Raw genomic sequence first — 19,538 nt, 5'->3', positions numbered from 1 at the left:
GCGGACCTTCTGTATAAGCATGCCAGCTTGAAGAAAACAGGGTATAATCACACGATAAAATATAGGAAACACTTGCCATCCATAGTATCTAGGCGGGAAAGACCAACATTATCGAAGTCGGCTGGTTAGCTAGTTAGATGCCGCTCATAATACACTTCTGCAATCAGATGAGTTACCACGAGACAAATTAGAGGCGAATAAAATCTGCAAATGTGCAAGAAACTACATTTTGATGTCAAGAATGCTCTACAAAGTGAGAAAAGACTATTTTAAGTTAAGGTGCTTAGGGGAACACGAAATCACTTTATTCCTTGTTGAAGTGCATCAAAGGGCTTGTTGTAGTCACATTGGTGAAGAGCCCTGGCCCATAAGCTGTTAAGGGCAGGTTATTATTGGCTTACCTTAACGAAGGACATTATGGTGTTCGTAAAGAAATGCGATAAATTCCAGAGACATGTCAATCTTCATCACACATCAGATGAACTTCTCCACTCTGTAATGACGCCCTAGACATTTTATAAGTGGGACATGCATATTTTAGGTCATTTTCCCTTGGCTCTCAATCAACTAAAGTTCCTAATTATTATAGTAGATTATTTCACAAAATAGATAGAGGTCGAAGTTGTATTCAAGACCATAACATAAATTGGTTCGCCGTTTTTATTGGCATATAACTTTGTGTAGGTTTGGGTTGTCATGGCCCATCGTTTCGAACAATAGAACTCAGTTCGCTAGCATTGTCGTGGTTTGTTTTTATCATGACCTAGGAGTGCAAACAGATTTTATTTATGTTGTACATTCACAAGAGAATGGGTAAGAAAAATCAGCAAACAAAGTGATTAATATTGAAATGGATCAAGAAGAAGTTAGATGACGTTAAAGAACTATGGTCGGAGTAACTTCACAAAGTATTTGTGGTCATATCACGCCACTTCTCGTTCAACTACCAAGGAGACTCCCTTCACTCTGGTATACGGGAGGGATGTTATGTTGCATGTCGAAATCCACGACTTAATGGCAATGCTCTTAGCTCAATGTAGAAGAGAATGAAGTAGGGTTAATATATATGACCAATCTATTCGACGAAACAAGAGATGTTTCCCACGTTCAAGAATTCGTTGCCAAGCAAAGGGGTGCTAGAAGATATAAGCCCAAAGTGGTTAAAGAGGGCGAACTTGTGTTGAGACAAGTCGATGTGTTTGCATATACCAGAAGCCACCTCACGGAGCCTACAAATTCGAGGATTTATATGGACGGATCATTCCCAAAACTTAGAACTCAATCAATCTAAGACATTATTATTGTTGATTGTTAGAAATGTGAGTCTCCTATTAATGCATGAATCTCTTTGGGGAAAAATGTATCATTTGCAATAGGTTATTTGACTTTGCTGACAATATAAATGTTGGACTTTCACAGGAAGATCCTTGTCATCTTAAAAAGGGAAATATAAATGTTCGACTTCCACGAAAAGAACTTTGTCGCCTTAAAAATGAAAATATGAATGATATACTTTTACAAGAAGATGCTTGTTATCTTAGAAAGAGGCAACACAAACATCATCTCTATAAGATATTTCAACTAAAGTCTCTCCTTAGGGATTCAACTAAAATCTCGCTTGAGAGACTTAACTAAAGTCTCACATGGGGGACTCAACTAAAGTCTCGCTTGAGGAATTCAACTAAAGTCTCGCCTAAGGGAATCAACTAAAGTCTCGTATAAGGGACTCAAATATAGTCTCGCCTGAGGGACTCTACTAAAGTATTGCCTGGTAGACTCAACTGAAGTCCTGCCTGAGGGACTCAACTAAAATATCTCCTAGGAACTCAAAAAAATTCGTTGTGGCTCAAGAAAATGGGAAAATCAATAAACAACTGAAACCATGCATAAAGACTCGACAACACATGAAACGACTCGACTAACAATTAAACTAGAAATCATAATCAACATGAAATGAATAATATAAAGATAAATCTAACTAGAAAGCGATAAAATGAAAGCTAGTAAAGTTCCTCCCCCACCCACACTTAAACCAAACATTGTCCTTAATGTTTCGATGAAAGTGAGAAAAAGGAACGAAGAACATGAAATGAGTGACTCAATGGCGGCCACGACCTCGGTTCCAACTGTGCCTTCCACGACCATGAAGTTGGGTAGGTGAAACTCCCACATGATACAAATATTGTAACAGATAATACACTCCCACCTGTAGGGTTGTCATCTGCTCGATCAGATCAACCATGTTAAATTCAGTCCTTCTTGCGTAATCGTGTTGCTGGGCCTGGATCGCTTGAATATGTGTCACCATGTCCAGCTGTTGTTGCTGCATATCTTGGAACATGGTGTCACGCTCTGCCTCAATATATTTCAGCGTCAGAGCTCCTGGAGAGCTTCATCGAGGGTCGTCTAGATAGCAACATAGTTATACTCTTATAAGGTATTCTTCCCGGATGCCTGCTACATTTGATGCATATATTGCATCATTTTTGTTTGTTGTTGTTGTATGGCATGTATCATGTAATCCCTTTTAGCATCTATAGCATTCCGGGTGCGCAACTCACTAAGCATGTCATCAAGTGTGGCATGCGTACCTCCAGAGGAAGTACCTACAAAATGGTCAGAAAAATGTGTGGTGTGTGCAGGTGAAACATGAATATGCAGGGAATGGTATGGTGTAGGATGGTGTACAGGAGAGGCTCACTCTCTCTGAGGTTTGGGTTCAATATTTTTATCCACCACCTCAAAGTCTAACCTTCCCCTTTTAACACTAAGGAGTTCCCTAGTTTCACGGTCTTCTAATTTTCTCCTTCTTACACAGGATCTCAAACAAAGGTGCATTGGCGTGGATATTTTCCAATAGCTCCATATACCTTTCGGATTGGGAGTCTATCTTAACTTCTACGGAGTTTCACAGGAAAGGAATCAATGATTTATAGGGAGGACGAACAACACATGGTGCTTCCTTCTCTACCTCTTCGATAACCTCCCTTTCGGGTGGTGTCGGTGGGTCTTTCTCAATCACTACTATTTTCTCACATGAAATCTCCTCATTATTACTCTCCTTAGTAATTTTGATTTGTTTTCCACTACCGGTTGTTACAACATCTGCATTTTTCTCAGGGAAGGGTCTTGGAGGTGTCTGTGTAAGCAGGGAGAATTGAGTCTCCAATGCCTTGTTGTGAGTGGCGAGGGATTCGACCATAGTGTTCAGCTGCCTAAGGGTTTCATTGTTATAGAGTCTTTGTTTTCTAAACTCTTCATTCTAGAGAGTTTGTGTCGCCACAAAGCACTCCATCATAGATTCTATCCTAGAGTGAGTTTGTGTCGCAATGAAATCCTTTATTAATATTTCGAGGTCGAATTTACGGGAATCTTGCGGTTCCTCAATACTGGGAGTGGTAACTGTAGAGAAAATTTGGGTGATACATAGTAATATAGAAGAAAGTGCCTTAGTCTATACGGTGCAACAACGGAGTTACGGTATTAACTAAATTGATCATCGGCAACGGTGCCAAAAACTTGAGTGCGACTTAGTGAGTCTATCGAAATATCTAACTACAAGTGCACAGTTGTATCGTGTAGTTTTAAAAGATATTGAATCCACAGGGACCAATAATCAAACGTATCGCTATCTATTGGTGTTATATAAATCTAAGGCTTATGAAAATATGATTTAGGAGAACTTAAAATTAAAATTAGAATAAAGTTTAGAAAATATGTCAGAAAGGAGAGACCAGAATGTGGATCCCAGTGTACCTCGGGGGCTCAATAATTTTTGGCGTGTGTTAATGTATTAAATCACTTTTTCAGTAGAAAAATATTAATTTAAAAATCTTTATCTCACACTCTTGTGTTGTTGACTCTATCTATACTTCTAGATCAAATGTCTGCTATCGCTAACCCATTTGAATCAGAAAATACTTTTTGAAAATCAATAAGTTCTAATTAATCCTAAACCACTCTCGCTGTATTTAGGATTAATGCCCAATTTTTACTATCCAATTCAAGTCTCACACTCTCGTGGGTCTTGACTCGAAACCTTAATATTTTCACTCTCGTGCAAAACTTTTCTCAATTAAAACTAAAAATCAAAACCAGAAAAATAATTTATAAAAAGGTTTACGCCAACTTATTACCGAGTCCCGTCAGAACACGGTCCTCACATACCGGACTCAAAGCAATTTAGTCGGACATGATATTAAACATAAATAACTTTGGGTTTTCAAATTAAACAAAGATATAGTAATTGGTTTAAAATAATTCAAAGCAATGGTTACAGATAAATTTAAAGGAGAGCAACAAAAACTCAGAACAATAACAACAATGGCAGAATTTATAAAGCGAATTGTAAATGGCGGAAAGTAAACGTTGCAGAATTATAAATGGCAGAAAAATAAATTACAATAACTTAAATGAACCTGAAAATAAACTGGAAAGTAAAAATGAATTTAATAACTTCGAATGGTGGCAAGATTGGTTGATCCAAGTGTTATACAATGAATGCCTAAAAACACTAAGGTGTAGTATTCCCTCGATGTGAGAAAGCTACTACTTTACAAAAGAGATTTCTGCTTAAAACTAAAACTCTTTAAACATTGTACCTGACTTCGATCCATAAAAACTTCCAACCGTAAAAAGTAATTGTCATTTGCAATATATACTAATACAATGTTAAAAAACTAATGCCAAGAGTGGAAATAGTGGGAGAAAATATAGGAGGAGTGGGGATGAACCAAGTCAATAACTGCTGCTATTTTTCAGGTTTTGAACTGCACGACATTCACCATGAAGCTTGTGGCGGTCGCCACAAGTGCAAAGTTGTGATTTTGGCCTTTTTGATGTGCATGGAGATCGCCATGATGCTTGTGGCGGTCGCCACGAGCCTTTGACTGTGTTTTCTGCATTCTGATTTCCTCTCTAGTGGGCTCCATGAGTGCCTAGTCATGGCAGGGGCCATGGCGGATGCCGTGGAGGTCTCTGCAAGTGTATTTTTTTTGCCTATTTTCTCTGTTTTTTCTCCTTTTTGTCTGGTTTCTTCTTATATTGACCTCTACCTGCAAAACACCTGAAACAAGTACAAAGTACCAACATAACACTACAAAATGTAATAAAGTGACACTAAAACATGTGCAAATCGAAGTCAAAATACACTATATATTTTAGTGTTATCAGAGACTAAAGTTAAATAAGTCAAAGTTGAAAGGATGAGAAATAAATTTGGTCCTAGGTGGTCTTTTATAAACAACTATTATGAGTACAATAATGGGAGAATTTGGTTGATATGGGACACAAATAAAGTGAAGGTAAAGGTTGATAGGTGTTATACTCATTTATCCGTTATGGGATTTATAACATGGATGATGAGCTATTGATGTGGTGCACAACTGTTTATGCTTTTAATACTCTGGATTTAAGGAAAACTCTATGGCAAGATATTGAAAATATGCAGCCAAGAATTAGAGATCCTTGGTTCCTGATGGGTAATTTTAACAATGTTCTTCGAGTCCAGGATCGTATAGGGGTCTCCATGGTTCATGAAGCTGAGTATAGAGATTTGGTTAGTATGATGGAAAGAGCTTACTTATATGATAAAGATAGAACGGGGTACCATTTTACCTGGTTTAACAATCAAGTGGAAGGCCCCATCTATTCTAAGATTGATAGGGTCATTTCCAACATGAAGTGGCACCAAAAGAATGCTGAAACCATTCATAAGGTGATGGATTATGGTGTTTCTGATCATGCTTTACTCCGTTTAGTAGATCAGAACCACAAAAGACCAAGTAAAAATCATTTCAAATTCCAAAATATTGTCATTACTACTGAAGGATTCATAGAAGAAGTGAGATATAACTAGAGTCAACCAATGAGAGGGAATGGAATGAGGTCTCTTTGGAGGAAATTGAAGAGACTTCAACCTACCATTCAAGAGAAAAGCAATAGATTCCAAGGTATCACCAAGCAAGTGGAAGATGCTATATTTGAGCTAAAGGAAGCTCAGCAAAACCTAGCCTGAGATAAGATGAACATTGAAAATTTGTGAAATCCAAAATGTCCACTGAGAAGGTCATTAGTTTAACAACATTGAGGATCAGCTTCTGAGACAAAGGACTAAAATAGATTGGTTAAAGTTGGGAGATAGAAATATTGTATATTTGCATTCCATGCTTAAGAGTAAAAGATCCTAAACGCATATTTTGTGTGTGTTTAACAATGCAGGTACTTTATCCAAGCAAAAGGATATTGAAGAGGAAATGTTAAACTTCTATGGCAACTTGGTTGGCACAACTACAATTACCTTAAAAGGGATTGCCATTGTAGCTCTGAGAAATGGCAAGCAGCTTACTGTGGAGTAAAGAGATGCTCTCATTACTCCTATCACTGATGAGGAGATTACTCATGCTCTGAAAGGTGTGAAAAGCTGGGTATTGTGCACCTTTGTTTCGTGGATGATCTTTTGATTTTTACTAGAGGTGACACTACTTCAGTGGACCTTACTATGAAGGCTTTGGGGGAGTTCTCTAAGGCGACGAGGCTCATAGCTAACCCTCATAAATGTAAGATTTTCTTTGGTAATATGGAAAAGAGTATGAAGCGAGAGATTCTCAACCTCACAACATTCAGTTAAGACAACCTCCCCTTTAGATATCTTAGAATCCAATTGACTAGCAAAAAGCTCCCTGTAGCAAATTATATGTTACTTGTTGAGAAGATTGTGGCTCATATTAATCATTGGAGTGCCCATCTCCTTAGCTTTGTTGGCAGGTTACAATTGGTTAAAAGTGTTATGTTTTTCATAACCAACTTTTGGATGCAATATATCCCTCTTCCTAAGAAGGTCATTAAGCAAGTGGAGGCCTTGTGTCGGTCGTTTATGTGGTCGGGCAGTGGTGAAATATCTAGAAAATCACCTAACTCTTGGAAAAAAAAAGTCTACAATAGTAAAAATCATGGTGGATTAAATGTTATAGCAATTGGGATTGGAACAAACTCAATCTTCACAAGCTTTTATGGAATCTTAGTGGTTAAAGTGATAGCTTATGGATCAAATGGATCCATTGCTATCACATTAAAGGTAAGGATCTTGTGGATGTCTCTGTGAAAAATAATTGGTCTTAGATAATCAAAGTTATTTTTAAACAGAGATAAAGGTATTATGACGAAGTTGTTTCATCAATGGAGAAAAGATAACAAAAAGAAAAGAGAAAGAAATATCAAGAAAGAAGAATCATTGTTTTATTGGATTGTGCACATGTGGTAATATAGCTCTTATATAGTACAACCTTATCACATAACAACCAATCAAAATGAAGCTAACTAACCAACTAACCATACAACTTAACAACTAACCAACTGTATTAATCAACTAATTTAATCTACAATGATTAAAATAGTTAATCTTAACAGCCCCTCTCAAGCTAAGCATGGTGAATGTTGATCATGCCAAGCTTGGAAATAAACTTGTTGAAGTTGGTAATGCTTTAGTTAGAAAATCAGCAAGCTGCTCATGAGTGGAAATAGGTAGGAGCCGAAGTAAGCCTTGCTGAAGTTTCTCACGGACCAAGTGGCAATCGATTTCGAGATGTTTAGTTCGTTCATGAAACACCGGATTGGACGCAATATGCATTGCGCTTTGGCTGTCACAATAGAGAACAGGAAGTTTGGTACATGTGATGTGCAACTCCTTCATAAGGACTATCAACCAAAGCAATTCACATGTGGCAAATGACAGGGCCCGATACTCAGCCTCCGATGATGATTTGGAAATAATATCTTGTTTCTTTGCATGCCACGATATGAGAGAAGTACCAAGAAAGAAGCAATATCCTGAAATGGACCTCCTTGAATTGATGCAGCCTGCCCAATCAGAATCTGAGAAGCCAAGAAGTTGCAGTTCAGCATTCCTGCGAAACAGAATTCCTCTACCAGGGATGTTCTTCAAGTAGCGTATGATTCTACAAGCAGCATGGTAGTGTGCCATTGTTGGATTGTGAAGAAACTGACTGAGTTGTTGCATGGCATAAGTAATGTATGGGCGTGTGGTGTTAAGGTACAGCAGACGACCTATTAATCGTCTGTAAACTCCAATATCTTCAAAAGATTTGCCACTATCAGCATGTAGTTTAACTGATGGATCAATAGGTGTGGGAGCTGGTTTGGATTCAAGCATGCCAGATTCCTGCAAGAGATCAAGACAGTATTTTCATTGTGATAGTGAAATCCCTGCCTTTGAATGAGCAACTTCGAGGCTAAGAAAGTACTTGAGGCCCAGGTTTTTGATGCTGAAATTTTCATCTAGAATGAGTTTAATACGATCAAATTCAGACATAGAGGTTCCAGCTAGGATTATGTCATCAACATAGACTAAAATAGCTGTAAAGTGAGCATCAGTTTTCAAAGTGAAGAGGGAATAATCAGAAGTAGATTGAGTGTACCCTTGCTGAAGTAAGAGAGCTGTTAGCTTTTCATACCATTTGCGACTGGCTTGTTTCAGACCATATAAACTCTTTTGGAGTTTGCATACTTGATTGGGCCTGTGACATGTAACACCTTCAGGTATAGTCATATACACATCTTCCTGCAATTCCCCATGTAAAAAGGCATTGTTAACATCAAGTTGATGTAAAAACCAAATGTTGATGGCTGCAATTGCAAGAAGAGTTCTGACAATGGTAAGTTTTGCTACAGGTGAGAAAGTGTCAAAGAAGTCAAGCCCTTCAATTTGGTTGTAACCTTTGGCAACAAGTCTAGCTTTATACCTCTCTATTGTGCCATCTGCTCTATGCTTCACTTTGAACACCCATCTGTTACCAATTGGTTTGACATGTGGTGGCAAATCAACTATGTTCCAAGTTCTATTCTTGTCTAATGCATCTAATTCAGACTTCATGGCCTTGATCCAATGTTCAGACAAACATGCTTCTTTGTAGTTCTTTGGCTCATGTGTAAGAGTGATATTGGATGCAAAGGCACGATGAGATGCAGACAAAAAATGCAGAGAATCATAATTTGAAATAGGATAATTAATTTTGGTTGTACCTGATGATGACTTGACTGTTGATGCATCAGATGTATTGCACACATAATCTGAGAGATAATGAGGTGTATGTTTAGCTCTAACAGATCTAGATTGGGTGTTGTCATATTCAATATCTGGTGTATCAGGGACAGATTGAGTGTCATGGTTCTCATCAGCATTTTCTAAAGATTCAGGGTCAATGTTAGAATGGTGCAGTGTGTCAATGGTTGTGTTAGGATGATGCTCATGTTCCTCAACTATGGATTCAATGCTTTGTGATGGAACAGATATGATGGGCTCATTTTGTGGTGAGTCAATGGGATCTTTGTAAGGATGATAGTTCCAATTAGTGGAATTGACATTTGAATAGGGGAAAATGTGCTCATGATGTATGACATTTCTAGAAACAAGAATTGTATGACTGTTAATATCATAGAGTATCACACCCTTCATACCATTCTTGTATCCTAAGAAAACACATTTTCGACCTCTTGGATCAAGTTTTGTTCTATGCATATGTAATGTGGATGCAAAAGCAAGAGATCCAAACACTTTGAGACTATGCATATCTGGATGTGCATTGTGCAGTATGAAATGAGGAGAAAGATTGTTTAAAACTTGTGTAGGAAGTTTATTTATAATGAATGTTGCATGTAAAATAGTATATGACCAGAATTCCTTTGGAAGTTTTGATTGAAAAAGAAGGGCTCTTCCAACATTTAGTAAATGTTGATGTTTCCTCTCCACTCGACCATTTTGTTGTGGAGATTCAACATAAATTATTTGATGAATGATTCCCTTAGATGCAAAAAATTTAGGAATGTTAAATTCAGAACCATTATCAGTTCTGATAGTTTTGACATGAAGCTTATGTTGATTTTCTATGAGATTGACAAAGTTTATAACATGCTGTCTAGCTTCAGATTTGGCTTTCATTAATGTTATCCATGTATGTCTGCTACAGTCATCGACAACAGTTAAAAAATATGAATGACCATGTAAAGATTGGACTGCAAGAGGTCCCCAAATGTCAAAATGGACCAAGTCATAAGGGTGTGCAGCTCTATTATTACTAACAGTATAAGGAAGCTTTCTTTGTCTAGCATAACAACAGACATCACAAACATCTTTATGATTAACTTTGATAAAAGGAAATTGGGAATGTAGGTACAATAATCTGTTTTGAGATAAGTGTCCTAATCTAAAATTCCATAAGGCTTTATCTGGTAAAGTGACATTGGCTGCTAGGGCAGAAGTTAAATCAGGTGTGTGTAGTAGGTGAATCATTATCTCTTAGTGTTAGATAGTACAATCCATCTTTCTGCTCAGCAAAACCAGTCATCTTCATGGTGATTTTGTCTTGTATGACACATTGTGATTTGAGGAAATTGACATTGTAATTAGAGGATTCACACAACTTTGAAACAGATAATAAGTTTAGAGAAAATTCATGGATCAAAAGAACATTATGCACAATGAAATCAGGAGAAAAATAAATTGTGCCAGAGTGGTTAGCAACAAGGCATTGTCCATTTGGCAATCTAACAGTGATGGGGATAATTTTCTTATATGAATGAAACCATTGGACATAACTACATATGTGATCAGTAGCTCCTGAATCAATGATCTAAGAACCACTACTACTACTATGCATGCAATGATATGTGTTACCTGTTGATGGATGGCCAACAACAACTTGGTTGGAAGAAGCATGTCCTGAAGATTGGCCAATGCTTGATTTCTGAATTAGATCCATTAAGGAACTGAATTGACCTTGAGTCATAGGTGAATTGTCACTTTTAATGTCAACACCATGAGATGAAGATCCATCATCACTTCCATCTGATGCCACATTGTTAACTGAATTCTGAAACTGCTTCTGCATATGAGGTGGTACACCATGTTTCTTGAAGCAATTTTCAACATTGTGGTTAGTCTTGCCACAGAATGTGCAAACACGAACACCATGCTTGAATGCATTATTTCTTGCTCCAAACCTCTTGGAATCAGCAGCATTAATTAGTGTTTGAGACTCATCATTTGGAATAGGGAGCTGAATTTGTCGCTCATATTGGATAACCATGGAGAATATCTTATTCATAGTTGGCAAAGGATCCATTAACAAGATTTGGGACTTCACTACAGCAAATTGGTCATTTAAACCAGTCAAAAATCTGATAATTTGCAACAGCTGATGATGAGATCTTGCACTGCGCATAGCTTCACAGGAACACTTTATGCGACAAGTACAAGTTGGTAAAGGCAAATACAGATCTAGTTCTTCCTAAAGGATTTTAAGATCAGAGAAAAAATCAGTTACTAATTTGGTTTCTTGCTTTAGGTTGTATATTTCTTGCTGCAACTCAGAAATACGGATGAGATCACCCTGAGAAAACCTTTCTTTCAAATCGTTCCATACATCAAGCGCATTCTCCATGAAAACTATAGACTGAGAAATTGAATCTGAAACAGAATTCATGATTCAAGAATGTACAAGCATGTTGTAGCGGTTCCAAGCACGCAGAGATGGATCGAAAGAATCAGCAGGAACAGGAAGAGATCCATCAATGAACTCAATCTTCATTTTGCCACCAAGAGCCCTCTTCATGCTTCGAGCCCATGAATGATAGTTGGAACCAGTGAGTTTCGGAAGAACTATAACAGAACCAGGGTCATCGTTGGGGTGAACAAAGTAGGGTGAAGTTTGATCCAAAGCAGGATCAGTTGATGAAGATGAAGCTCGAGAAGGAGCCATGGATGCAGAAGGAAGTGAATGAAGAAATGAGATTGCGTAGAAGGATTCAGTTGGATAGCAGCGGAAGGAGGATCGAATTGGCGAATGATATCATATTATGATGAAGCTGTTTCATCAATGGAGAAAAGATAACAGAAAGAAAAGAGAAAGAAATATCAAGAAAGAAGAATCATTGTTTTATTGGATTGTGCACATGTGGTAATATAGCTCTTATATAGTACAACCTTATCACATAACAACCAATCAAAATGAAACTAACTAACCAACTAACCATACAACTTAACAACTAACCAATTATATTAATCAACTAATTTAATCTACAATGATTAAAATAGTTAATCTTAACAAAAGGATTAACCAAAATCAAGTTTGGGGGAGAATTTTGAATCAACATGTGACTACCAGGAACATATATAAAACAATAAAGATCGAAGAACAACAGGTCCATTGGCGCAAAATGTGGTATGTAAATTCAGCTAGACCGCGTGCTTTATTCACTTTGTGGATGGTTTGTCATGATCGTTTAGCTACTACATAAAGATCATACCGATTTGGGATGCTTGGCCACGAAACTTGTTGCTTCTGTGACGGCAGGGAAACACTAGAGCATCTGTTATTCACTTGCCCAACCATGAGGAATATTTGGATCTATGTGTTGCAACGGCTTCAAATTAGGCACACCCCTTTAGATTGGAACGAGAAATTGAATTGGTTGATGACCCATTATAAGGGTAAAGGTTGGAGATCTAAGGTTCTCAAATGTGCTATTGCGGAAACGGTGTATGAACCTCATAACTTTAGAAATCAACATTGTTTAAGTAACAATATTGGTGCAAACACTATTGGTCCTAGAATCATAGGTGCTGGACTAGGTCAAACCAAAGACAACATATAAATCAATTTATGCTCCTTAATTTTTGTGTTAATGTGGTTTTGTTGTTTTTCTTGGTGGATCATTGATCACCATTTGTGTTGTAAAGTCTTTTTTTTTTTATTTTAAGAAAAAAAAATCTCAAAAGAAAAGTTATTTTTTTTATTTCAAAAAATATATATTATTTTTTGTTTTTTGAATATTTTTTCTAAAAAATTATAAATTTAAAAAAAAAAGAAATTTAATTTTTATTTTGAATATAGATATCTAAAAAAATGAATTTAGTTAAATAACCAAAATATGAATTAATCATACTAATAATTAATCGATTTTAAATATGAACACCCTAGTGGAAGGTACGGCCACACAAGACTCGTAATTTAGAGGTATTAGTTTGTTTGTTTTTACTTAGAAATTAATAAATGAATCCAGTTAAACTCAATTAAGAATGTACTGCTAACCATTTATGAAGTTAAATATATCAGATTACAATATCACTCATGCAATGGTGATTAAATTGAGAAATTGTTTTCAGAAATAAAAATTAATACATGTTCCATAGATTAATCTTTCGTACAGGAACAAGATAAAGTGTCACTCTTACAACAAAAATCAGATAGAAGATAAAGTGACACTTTTACAACATACAATCTCTTACAGGAATTCAGTCACACATTAACTGATCAACCAAGCTTAATTTACAGCAAAAACCTCATCTCAACCTGTGCCATGTTACATTAACTTTTATTTTATTTTCCACACTTCAAAAAAACAATGCACAACAGCATGGCCTTAATTGCAAACTGAAAATTGAAGACAGAAAAAATATTAACAATTAAAACATGATTGTGCAAAACTTCATACTACTATCTTGCATAACCACCATCTTCTGCCTTTAAAAAGTTGTCAACTTGCTCTAGGGCCTGCAAGACACAGAAGAATATACTAGTTATGCATCAGATATAAAGAATTTAGATTGAACTTTCACACCTAGGAACATTTCAGGTCGCCCGAAGCTAACAAACTGAAATGGAGTTACAAGAGCATGGAGCAGAAACTGTTCAAGACCTCAATTGCAATAGCAGTTGGAGACAAATCAGATGCATCACTTCGTCCCAGTTTTGCTGCTATGTCTGCACATAACAACAACACCGCATTAAAAATTGCACTATATTGTAAATGCATACGAAGTGTCTTCCTGTTCTTCCTGCAGAATCTGGACAGTTTTACAATTTTAATTTCAAAACAGAAAAGAGACATACTTTCTAATGAGACTCTGGCATTAGCATTGGCATAGAATTCACCTCTTTCTTCAAAAAGAGAAGACAAGCGCATCAAAGCCTGCATATGAATTACAAATAGTCAAATTATTGTGGCAAAATATTTTTTATGCAATTCGGAGACCAAAATTATGGATAGTATATTATACTTTGCCACGCGCACAAAAAATAAAAATTCTATGGATGCAAAGCAATTTACCGCTGTGTATGCATCCCCGGCTTCATCATGAAGAAGAGGGCGAGAATTAGTTCCCACGGCTGCAATTCTTTTTGCCAATGCATCCACCGGTACGTCCAACCAAACACTAACGCCCTTGTGCATATATTTCCTGGCAATCCATTCGCATACAAATACATATAAAGATGAGGAAAGATTTCATAATTAAAGTGAGGTATAAACTTTCCTCATTACAATTAGTATGTTAATTCTTATACCAATTGATGGGTCTCAAAACAGCACCTCCGCCAGTAGAAATGACAAATTTATGCATCATGGACATCTTACGCAATGCCTCAGTCTGAAATGAAAAATAAAAAAATGAATGATGAAAGTGTGACAGAACCAGAGGAAAACCAGAACAGTTTACAATATTTTAGTGACAATATAGTCAAACAGAATAATAGTAATTGGGAGATATGATAATTACTTCTACGCACATGTCATCATCAGACACTATGTGATCTACTATATCAACCTATCTATTACATCAAGAGATTCAGCATGTACTTTGGCTAATTAGGTAGGGTAGTTAAGGGGAGAATAAATAGGGAGTTGGAGGATAATGAGTTGGTTTTGGGAAATCACTAAAGGTAGAGGCATGGCTCTCAAGTTACCTGTGGGTGTTTCTCTGTAACTCTTTTCTTCTTGAGTACAGGTTCCAAAAGAGTTCAGGGAATAGAGACACTCTCTTTTCTTTCTACCATACCACTCCTAACACAACAGTTATAGCATTGTCTGGCTTACACAAATACTAATTACTAAATAGTTGACACATACAGGGGTTTAATGAAAACGCCTGATGAACTACAACCAGTAAGTCGGTAACTGCCTCTTAACACCTTTTTCAGAGAAGAGGATTTGTTTTACGGAGTAGGCACGGTTACTTTATTTAAATGTTATTTCAAACAGAGTTGGGAGTGTAGAGAGAATCCAAACCTAGAAGCCAGCATGACAGGCAAGCAAATGCCACCAGAATTCGGCTTCGACTGTAAATGTAAATTATGCGTCCTATACCCAGCTGATATGATCACAAGAGATTCATGCTCCTCTGTCAAACCCATCAAGTTTGATAGAGTAGTCCATCTATGACCCGGGTGGACAAACAAGCTCTGATACTAGTTAAAGTAGAGAACAACTCACTCCTCCCAAAAGCAGGCTGATAAGATGGGGAAGCTTCCACCATATATATATATATATGCACAATCAACCAATATAGAGCGCACACTTTTGCATGCTCATTTGCTTTCTCTACAAACTAAATCAATTTAACAGCAAAAATCCTAACTGGTTGGGGAAATGTTCTTCTGTTTCAACAAAAGATTCTAAATCATGGGACAGAAACTCCACCGACTCGGTAAAAGGAAATACTGAAGCCAATTATGCAAACCACAGGAAAATATTTTTGTTTATTTGGATTCTCTTTGTTTTGGTGTTCTATACTATCCTGCATGTGACACTTCTTAGTACCATCGTCGATTGGTATTACAGCACGCACATTGATCTCCCTATTCCTTGGAGCAACTTATAATATATACAAGCAGAAAATCTAAAAGTTCAGAAAAGTTAAGAAAAAATCGAAACACTGAAGAATATGAAAACTTGAAACCGTCCTTTCCAACTGACCTCCCTGTCACGAAAGAAAGATTCTCCATAGAGCTTGAATATATCAGCTACAGAGTTTCCGTCAACCTCTTCCTCAATCAATGTATCACTATTAACATACACATGTGACAAAAAAAACATCAGCAAGACTTATAATATGACCATGAATTAGAGTAAGTAACTATTCTATAATATATACAAATTTCAATTAAAACTCTTGTATACAAAAGTAGACCAAAATCCCCGGGATAATTGAGACCCGCCTGTTTTCATCTATTGCATGATAAAATTTTAAACCCATTAATTATCATTTGAATATGAACATTAGTTGAGCCTCATCAAATATTAAATAAAATGTGATAATAATTACACATAAAAATTATAGTCTTCCTTTATAACCAAAGACTATTTTTCTCCTAAATTATGCCAATCTCTATTGGATATTCAAATGCTATACAATTTACATTATTCAGAAACTCATTTTCCCCATGAACAAATATAAGAAATCAACATACTAACCAATCACAAAAAGAATAGCTAAGCGCTTGCGACATAATCTTCCCCACGGTTGTCTTCCCAGAGCCCATCATTCCTGCATGTCCATTAGTAAGTATTGTGAATGCAAAATTAATCATACTTGTAATTCATACCGTGTAATCACGAAACAACGAAACTGACCAACAACATATATACAGCGTCCATTTAAATACGGCTGGATCTGTTGCGATTTATTCTGCAAATTTATTGGTTCAAGTGAGAAAATGGAATATAAGTTTGTTGATCCCACTGTTTACTAGAACGGAAGGATATAATATAACATCAACTAAAATGAATTGGCTCAAATTTAATTAAAAATGATGAAAGCACGTGCTATTACCTTCAGAATCAACTCTTCCTCAAGGGGAAACTTATGGCCTCCTGATTCCAATATCGAAGCTACAATAATAATAAAAGAAACAAAATATAAGCATTCGAAATGGGGCAGCACCAATGTTAGCAGCAACAAACTAGACCTAGTGTGAGCATATACAAGTACTACATCTACTCAAAACAACACACTTTTCATTGATACTATACTAAGTACACTCAACTCAAATGTCCAGCTGGTGTGACTAATAGGCAGAACTTTGACAAATGCTTTAATTTAAGCATTTAACATATAAGAGCTCGCAATGTGACAAAGTTTGACATAAAAGCTTAAATTTCATAAGCTACTTGTGTTTGAATATACAACAACAACAACCAAACCTTATCTCACTAAATGGGGTCGGCTACATGGATCAACCTGCGCCATAATGAACTATCCAGGACCATACTTTTATCCAAATCGTAATCTCAAGATCTTTCTTAATAACTTCTCTAGGTCTTCCTCTCCCTCTAATTATTTGACTTCTTTTCGTCTAATCTACTCTCCTTACCACTGAATCTATAGATCTTCTCTCTACATGCCCAAACCATCTAAGTCTATTTTTCACAATTTTCTCTACTATAGGTGTTACCCAACACTCTCTACTATTTCCATTTATAATCTTATCCTGTCTAGTTTTACCACACATCCAACGCAACATCCCCATCTCTGCTACACTCACTTTATTCTTACGTTGATTCTAGTCTGCCCAACATTCTGTTCCGTACAACATCGCAGATCTTGCTGCACTCCGATAAAAAACTTCTTTCAGCTTTAGAGGTACCTTTGCGTCACATAGAACCCCTGAAACTCTCCTACATTTCAGCCACTTAACTTGAATTCGATGATTTACATCCCTTTCTATTTTTCCATCATTTTGTATTACGGACCCAAATTATTTAACCGTATGACTTGAAGAATGATATGGTTTCCCACTTTCACCTCTAGGTTAGAAACGCTTCTTCTTTTGTTGAACTTACATTTCATATACTCCGCCTTTTAAACCATGCATTTCTAAAACTCGTCTCCAACCTCTCATTTAAATCTTCCTTCTTCCTTCGACACTCCAAGTAGTTGTGTTTGAATATACATATTGCAAAAATTATTTGCATTCTCAACATTTGTTTTCACTGTTTTCTATCTTAAAAAGCTTATTGAATTAAGCCAAAAACATACTACTACAGATAATTAAAGAGCTTACTGAATTAAGCCAAAAACATACTACTACAGATAATTAAAGAGCTTATTGAATTAAGTTAAAAACAAATCACTGCAGATAATTAAGGAGGTTATTGAATTCAGCCAAAAACAGAATACTGCAGATAATTGAAAAGCTTATTGAGTTAAGCCAAAAACAGATTACTGCAGATAATTAAAGAGCTAATTTCAAAAGCTTTTCAAATTAATAGTGTTATGTTTTTAGATGAAGATATTCATAGACTACAGAATTTGGAAGGATATTAAGTTATTAATGACACAAGCAAGTAAAACTTCATTTGACTTGAATGATTTTGGTTTCATGCAACAACCTAGCATCTACCAATTGCTGAAAAGCCAAAAATTAAAATTATAAAAAAAAAAAAAAAAAAACTCACTTTCAATAATAATGACAATAAAGAATATAAATCAAAAACTACACTTTCAAAAAAAGTAAAGAAAGCAATGTCAATTTAATAGCAAAACCTGGAATGTTGTTATAAGAACAAGCAATCTCCATATGAACCATCTTGCGGCGGCTCATCCGAACCATTTCCGGTTTACCGGTTCGACTCAAAGAGAATCCGGTTCTTCTTCCCTCGAAATTTCCGGGTCGGGTAAAACCCGAGAAATTCAACGTTTGAACAGCTTTAGCATCCATTACACCAACACTACACAGTACAAACTGAAACGACGAAGATTTTTCCCCAATTAATGATAAGAAATTGAAGGAAAAAATAACAGAAACTAAATCCAAACGAATAATTAACGAAAATAATAAAAATAAAAATAAACCGACCTGAAGAATGAAGTGAAAGCAAAATCTAATTGGAAGAGATGAATTGAAGTTGATATGAGAATGTTAGTTAGAGTTGAAAAATAGTTACGAGAGTGGATTTTTTTATTTTTTATATGAAAAAGATCCAATATTCCAACTTTTTAAGTTAACTTCACCTTTTTCTTTTATTCATAAAGCAAGGTTCATTGTTTTATTTTAATTTTTTTTGTTGTTGAAAGGTTCAGTGTTTTTTCTTCATAAAACCTGTTAATATAAATATAAATATACTAAATTAACTTGTTCATGTTGACTTCACATCACAGGTAACGCTAAAAATAAAATCAAATTTATCTATATTAAAAATTTAATTTTTTACCAAAAAAAAAATTGGATTTATAAGTTACATATTTTTTATTAAAAAAAATATGTTATTTTATATTTGTGATTATAGTAAAAGTCAATCTTTTCTAATAAATAAGTGATTGTAATTAACTTATAATATAAAATATTATTATATTATATTTTAATTAAATTCTTGAAAAAATAAATGCAATGGATGTGCAATATCTTTCAATAAAAAGCAAACAAATTATTAAATTATCAATAATATATATCTTTACACCAATAATATTTTTTTTTTCTGAAAAAAAAATTTGTTGTTAGGGAGAATGTTGAAGTGTTTATTTAGAGATTGTTTTGATTTTGAGTGGTAATTGACTAATGATATGAAGATTGACAACTTACCAACCGCAGCAAACGTGGTGTGGTGGATGGGAGGATTGGTGGCAATTGTGGTAGGTGTGAATGTGATCCAAGGGTGGTGTTAAACAATTTAATTACTATTTTTTTAAGAGTTATAATTTTAAAAATGAAATAATGTGAATATAGTCTTATAGTGATGTGGACTTT

At 35.6% G+C, this 19,538-nt stretch overlaps 1 protein-coding gene across 1 annotated transcript; it reads right to left on the bottom strand.

The window, feature by feature from the left end:
- Positions 1-13,183: 13,183 nt before the first annotated feature.
- Positions 13,184-18,867, bottom strand: LOC127101521 (shikimate kinase 1, chloroplastic). Its single transcript, XM_051038962.1, has 11 exons — positions 18,651-18,867; positions 18,338-18,536; positions 16,625-16,683; positions 16,426-16,480; positions 16,267-16,339; positions 15,769-15,856; positions 14,361-14,443; positions 14,125-14,254; positions 13,908-13,986; positions 13,714-13,778; positions 13,184-13,568 (listed from the first exon to the last, which is right to left on the bottom strand). Exons 2-11 carry the CDS (start codon positions 18,510-18,512, stop codon positions 13,512-13,514), a joined length of 864 nt encoding a protein of 287 aa, XP_050894919.1. The 5' UTR covers positions 18,513-18,536; positions 18,651-18,867; the 3' UTR covers positions 13,184-13,511.
- Between the last annotated feature and the right edge of the window lie 671 nt (positions 18,868-19,538).

This window comes from Lathyrus oleraceus, chromosome 7, assembly GCF_024323335.1.
Source record: "Lathyrus oleraceus cultivar Zhongwan6 chromosome 7, CAAS_Psat_ZW6_1.0, whole genome shotgun sequence".
Taxonomy (NCBI): domain Eukaryota; kingdom Viridiplantae; phylum Streptophyta; class Magnoliopsida; order Fabales; family Fabaceae; genus Lathyrus; species Lathyrus oleraceus.
The sequence above is the reverse complement of the archived record's forward strand: the minus strand, read 5'-3'. Positions and strand labels throughout refer to the sequence as shown.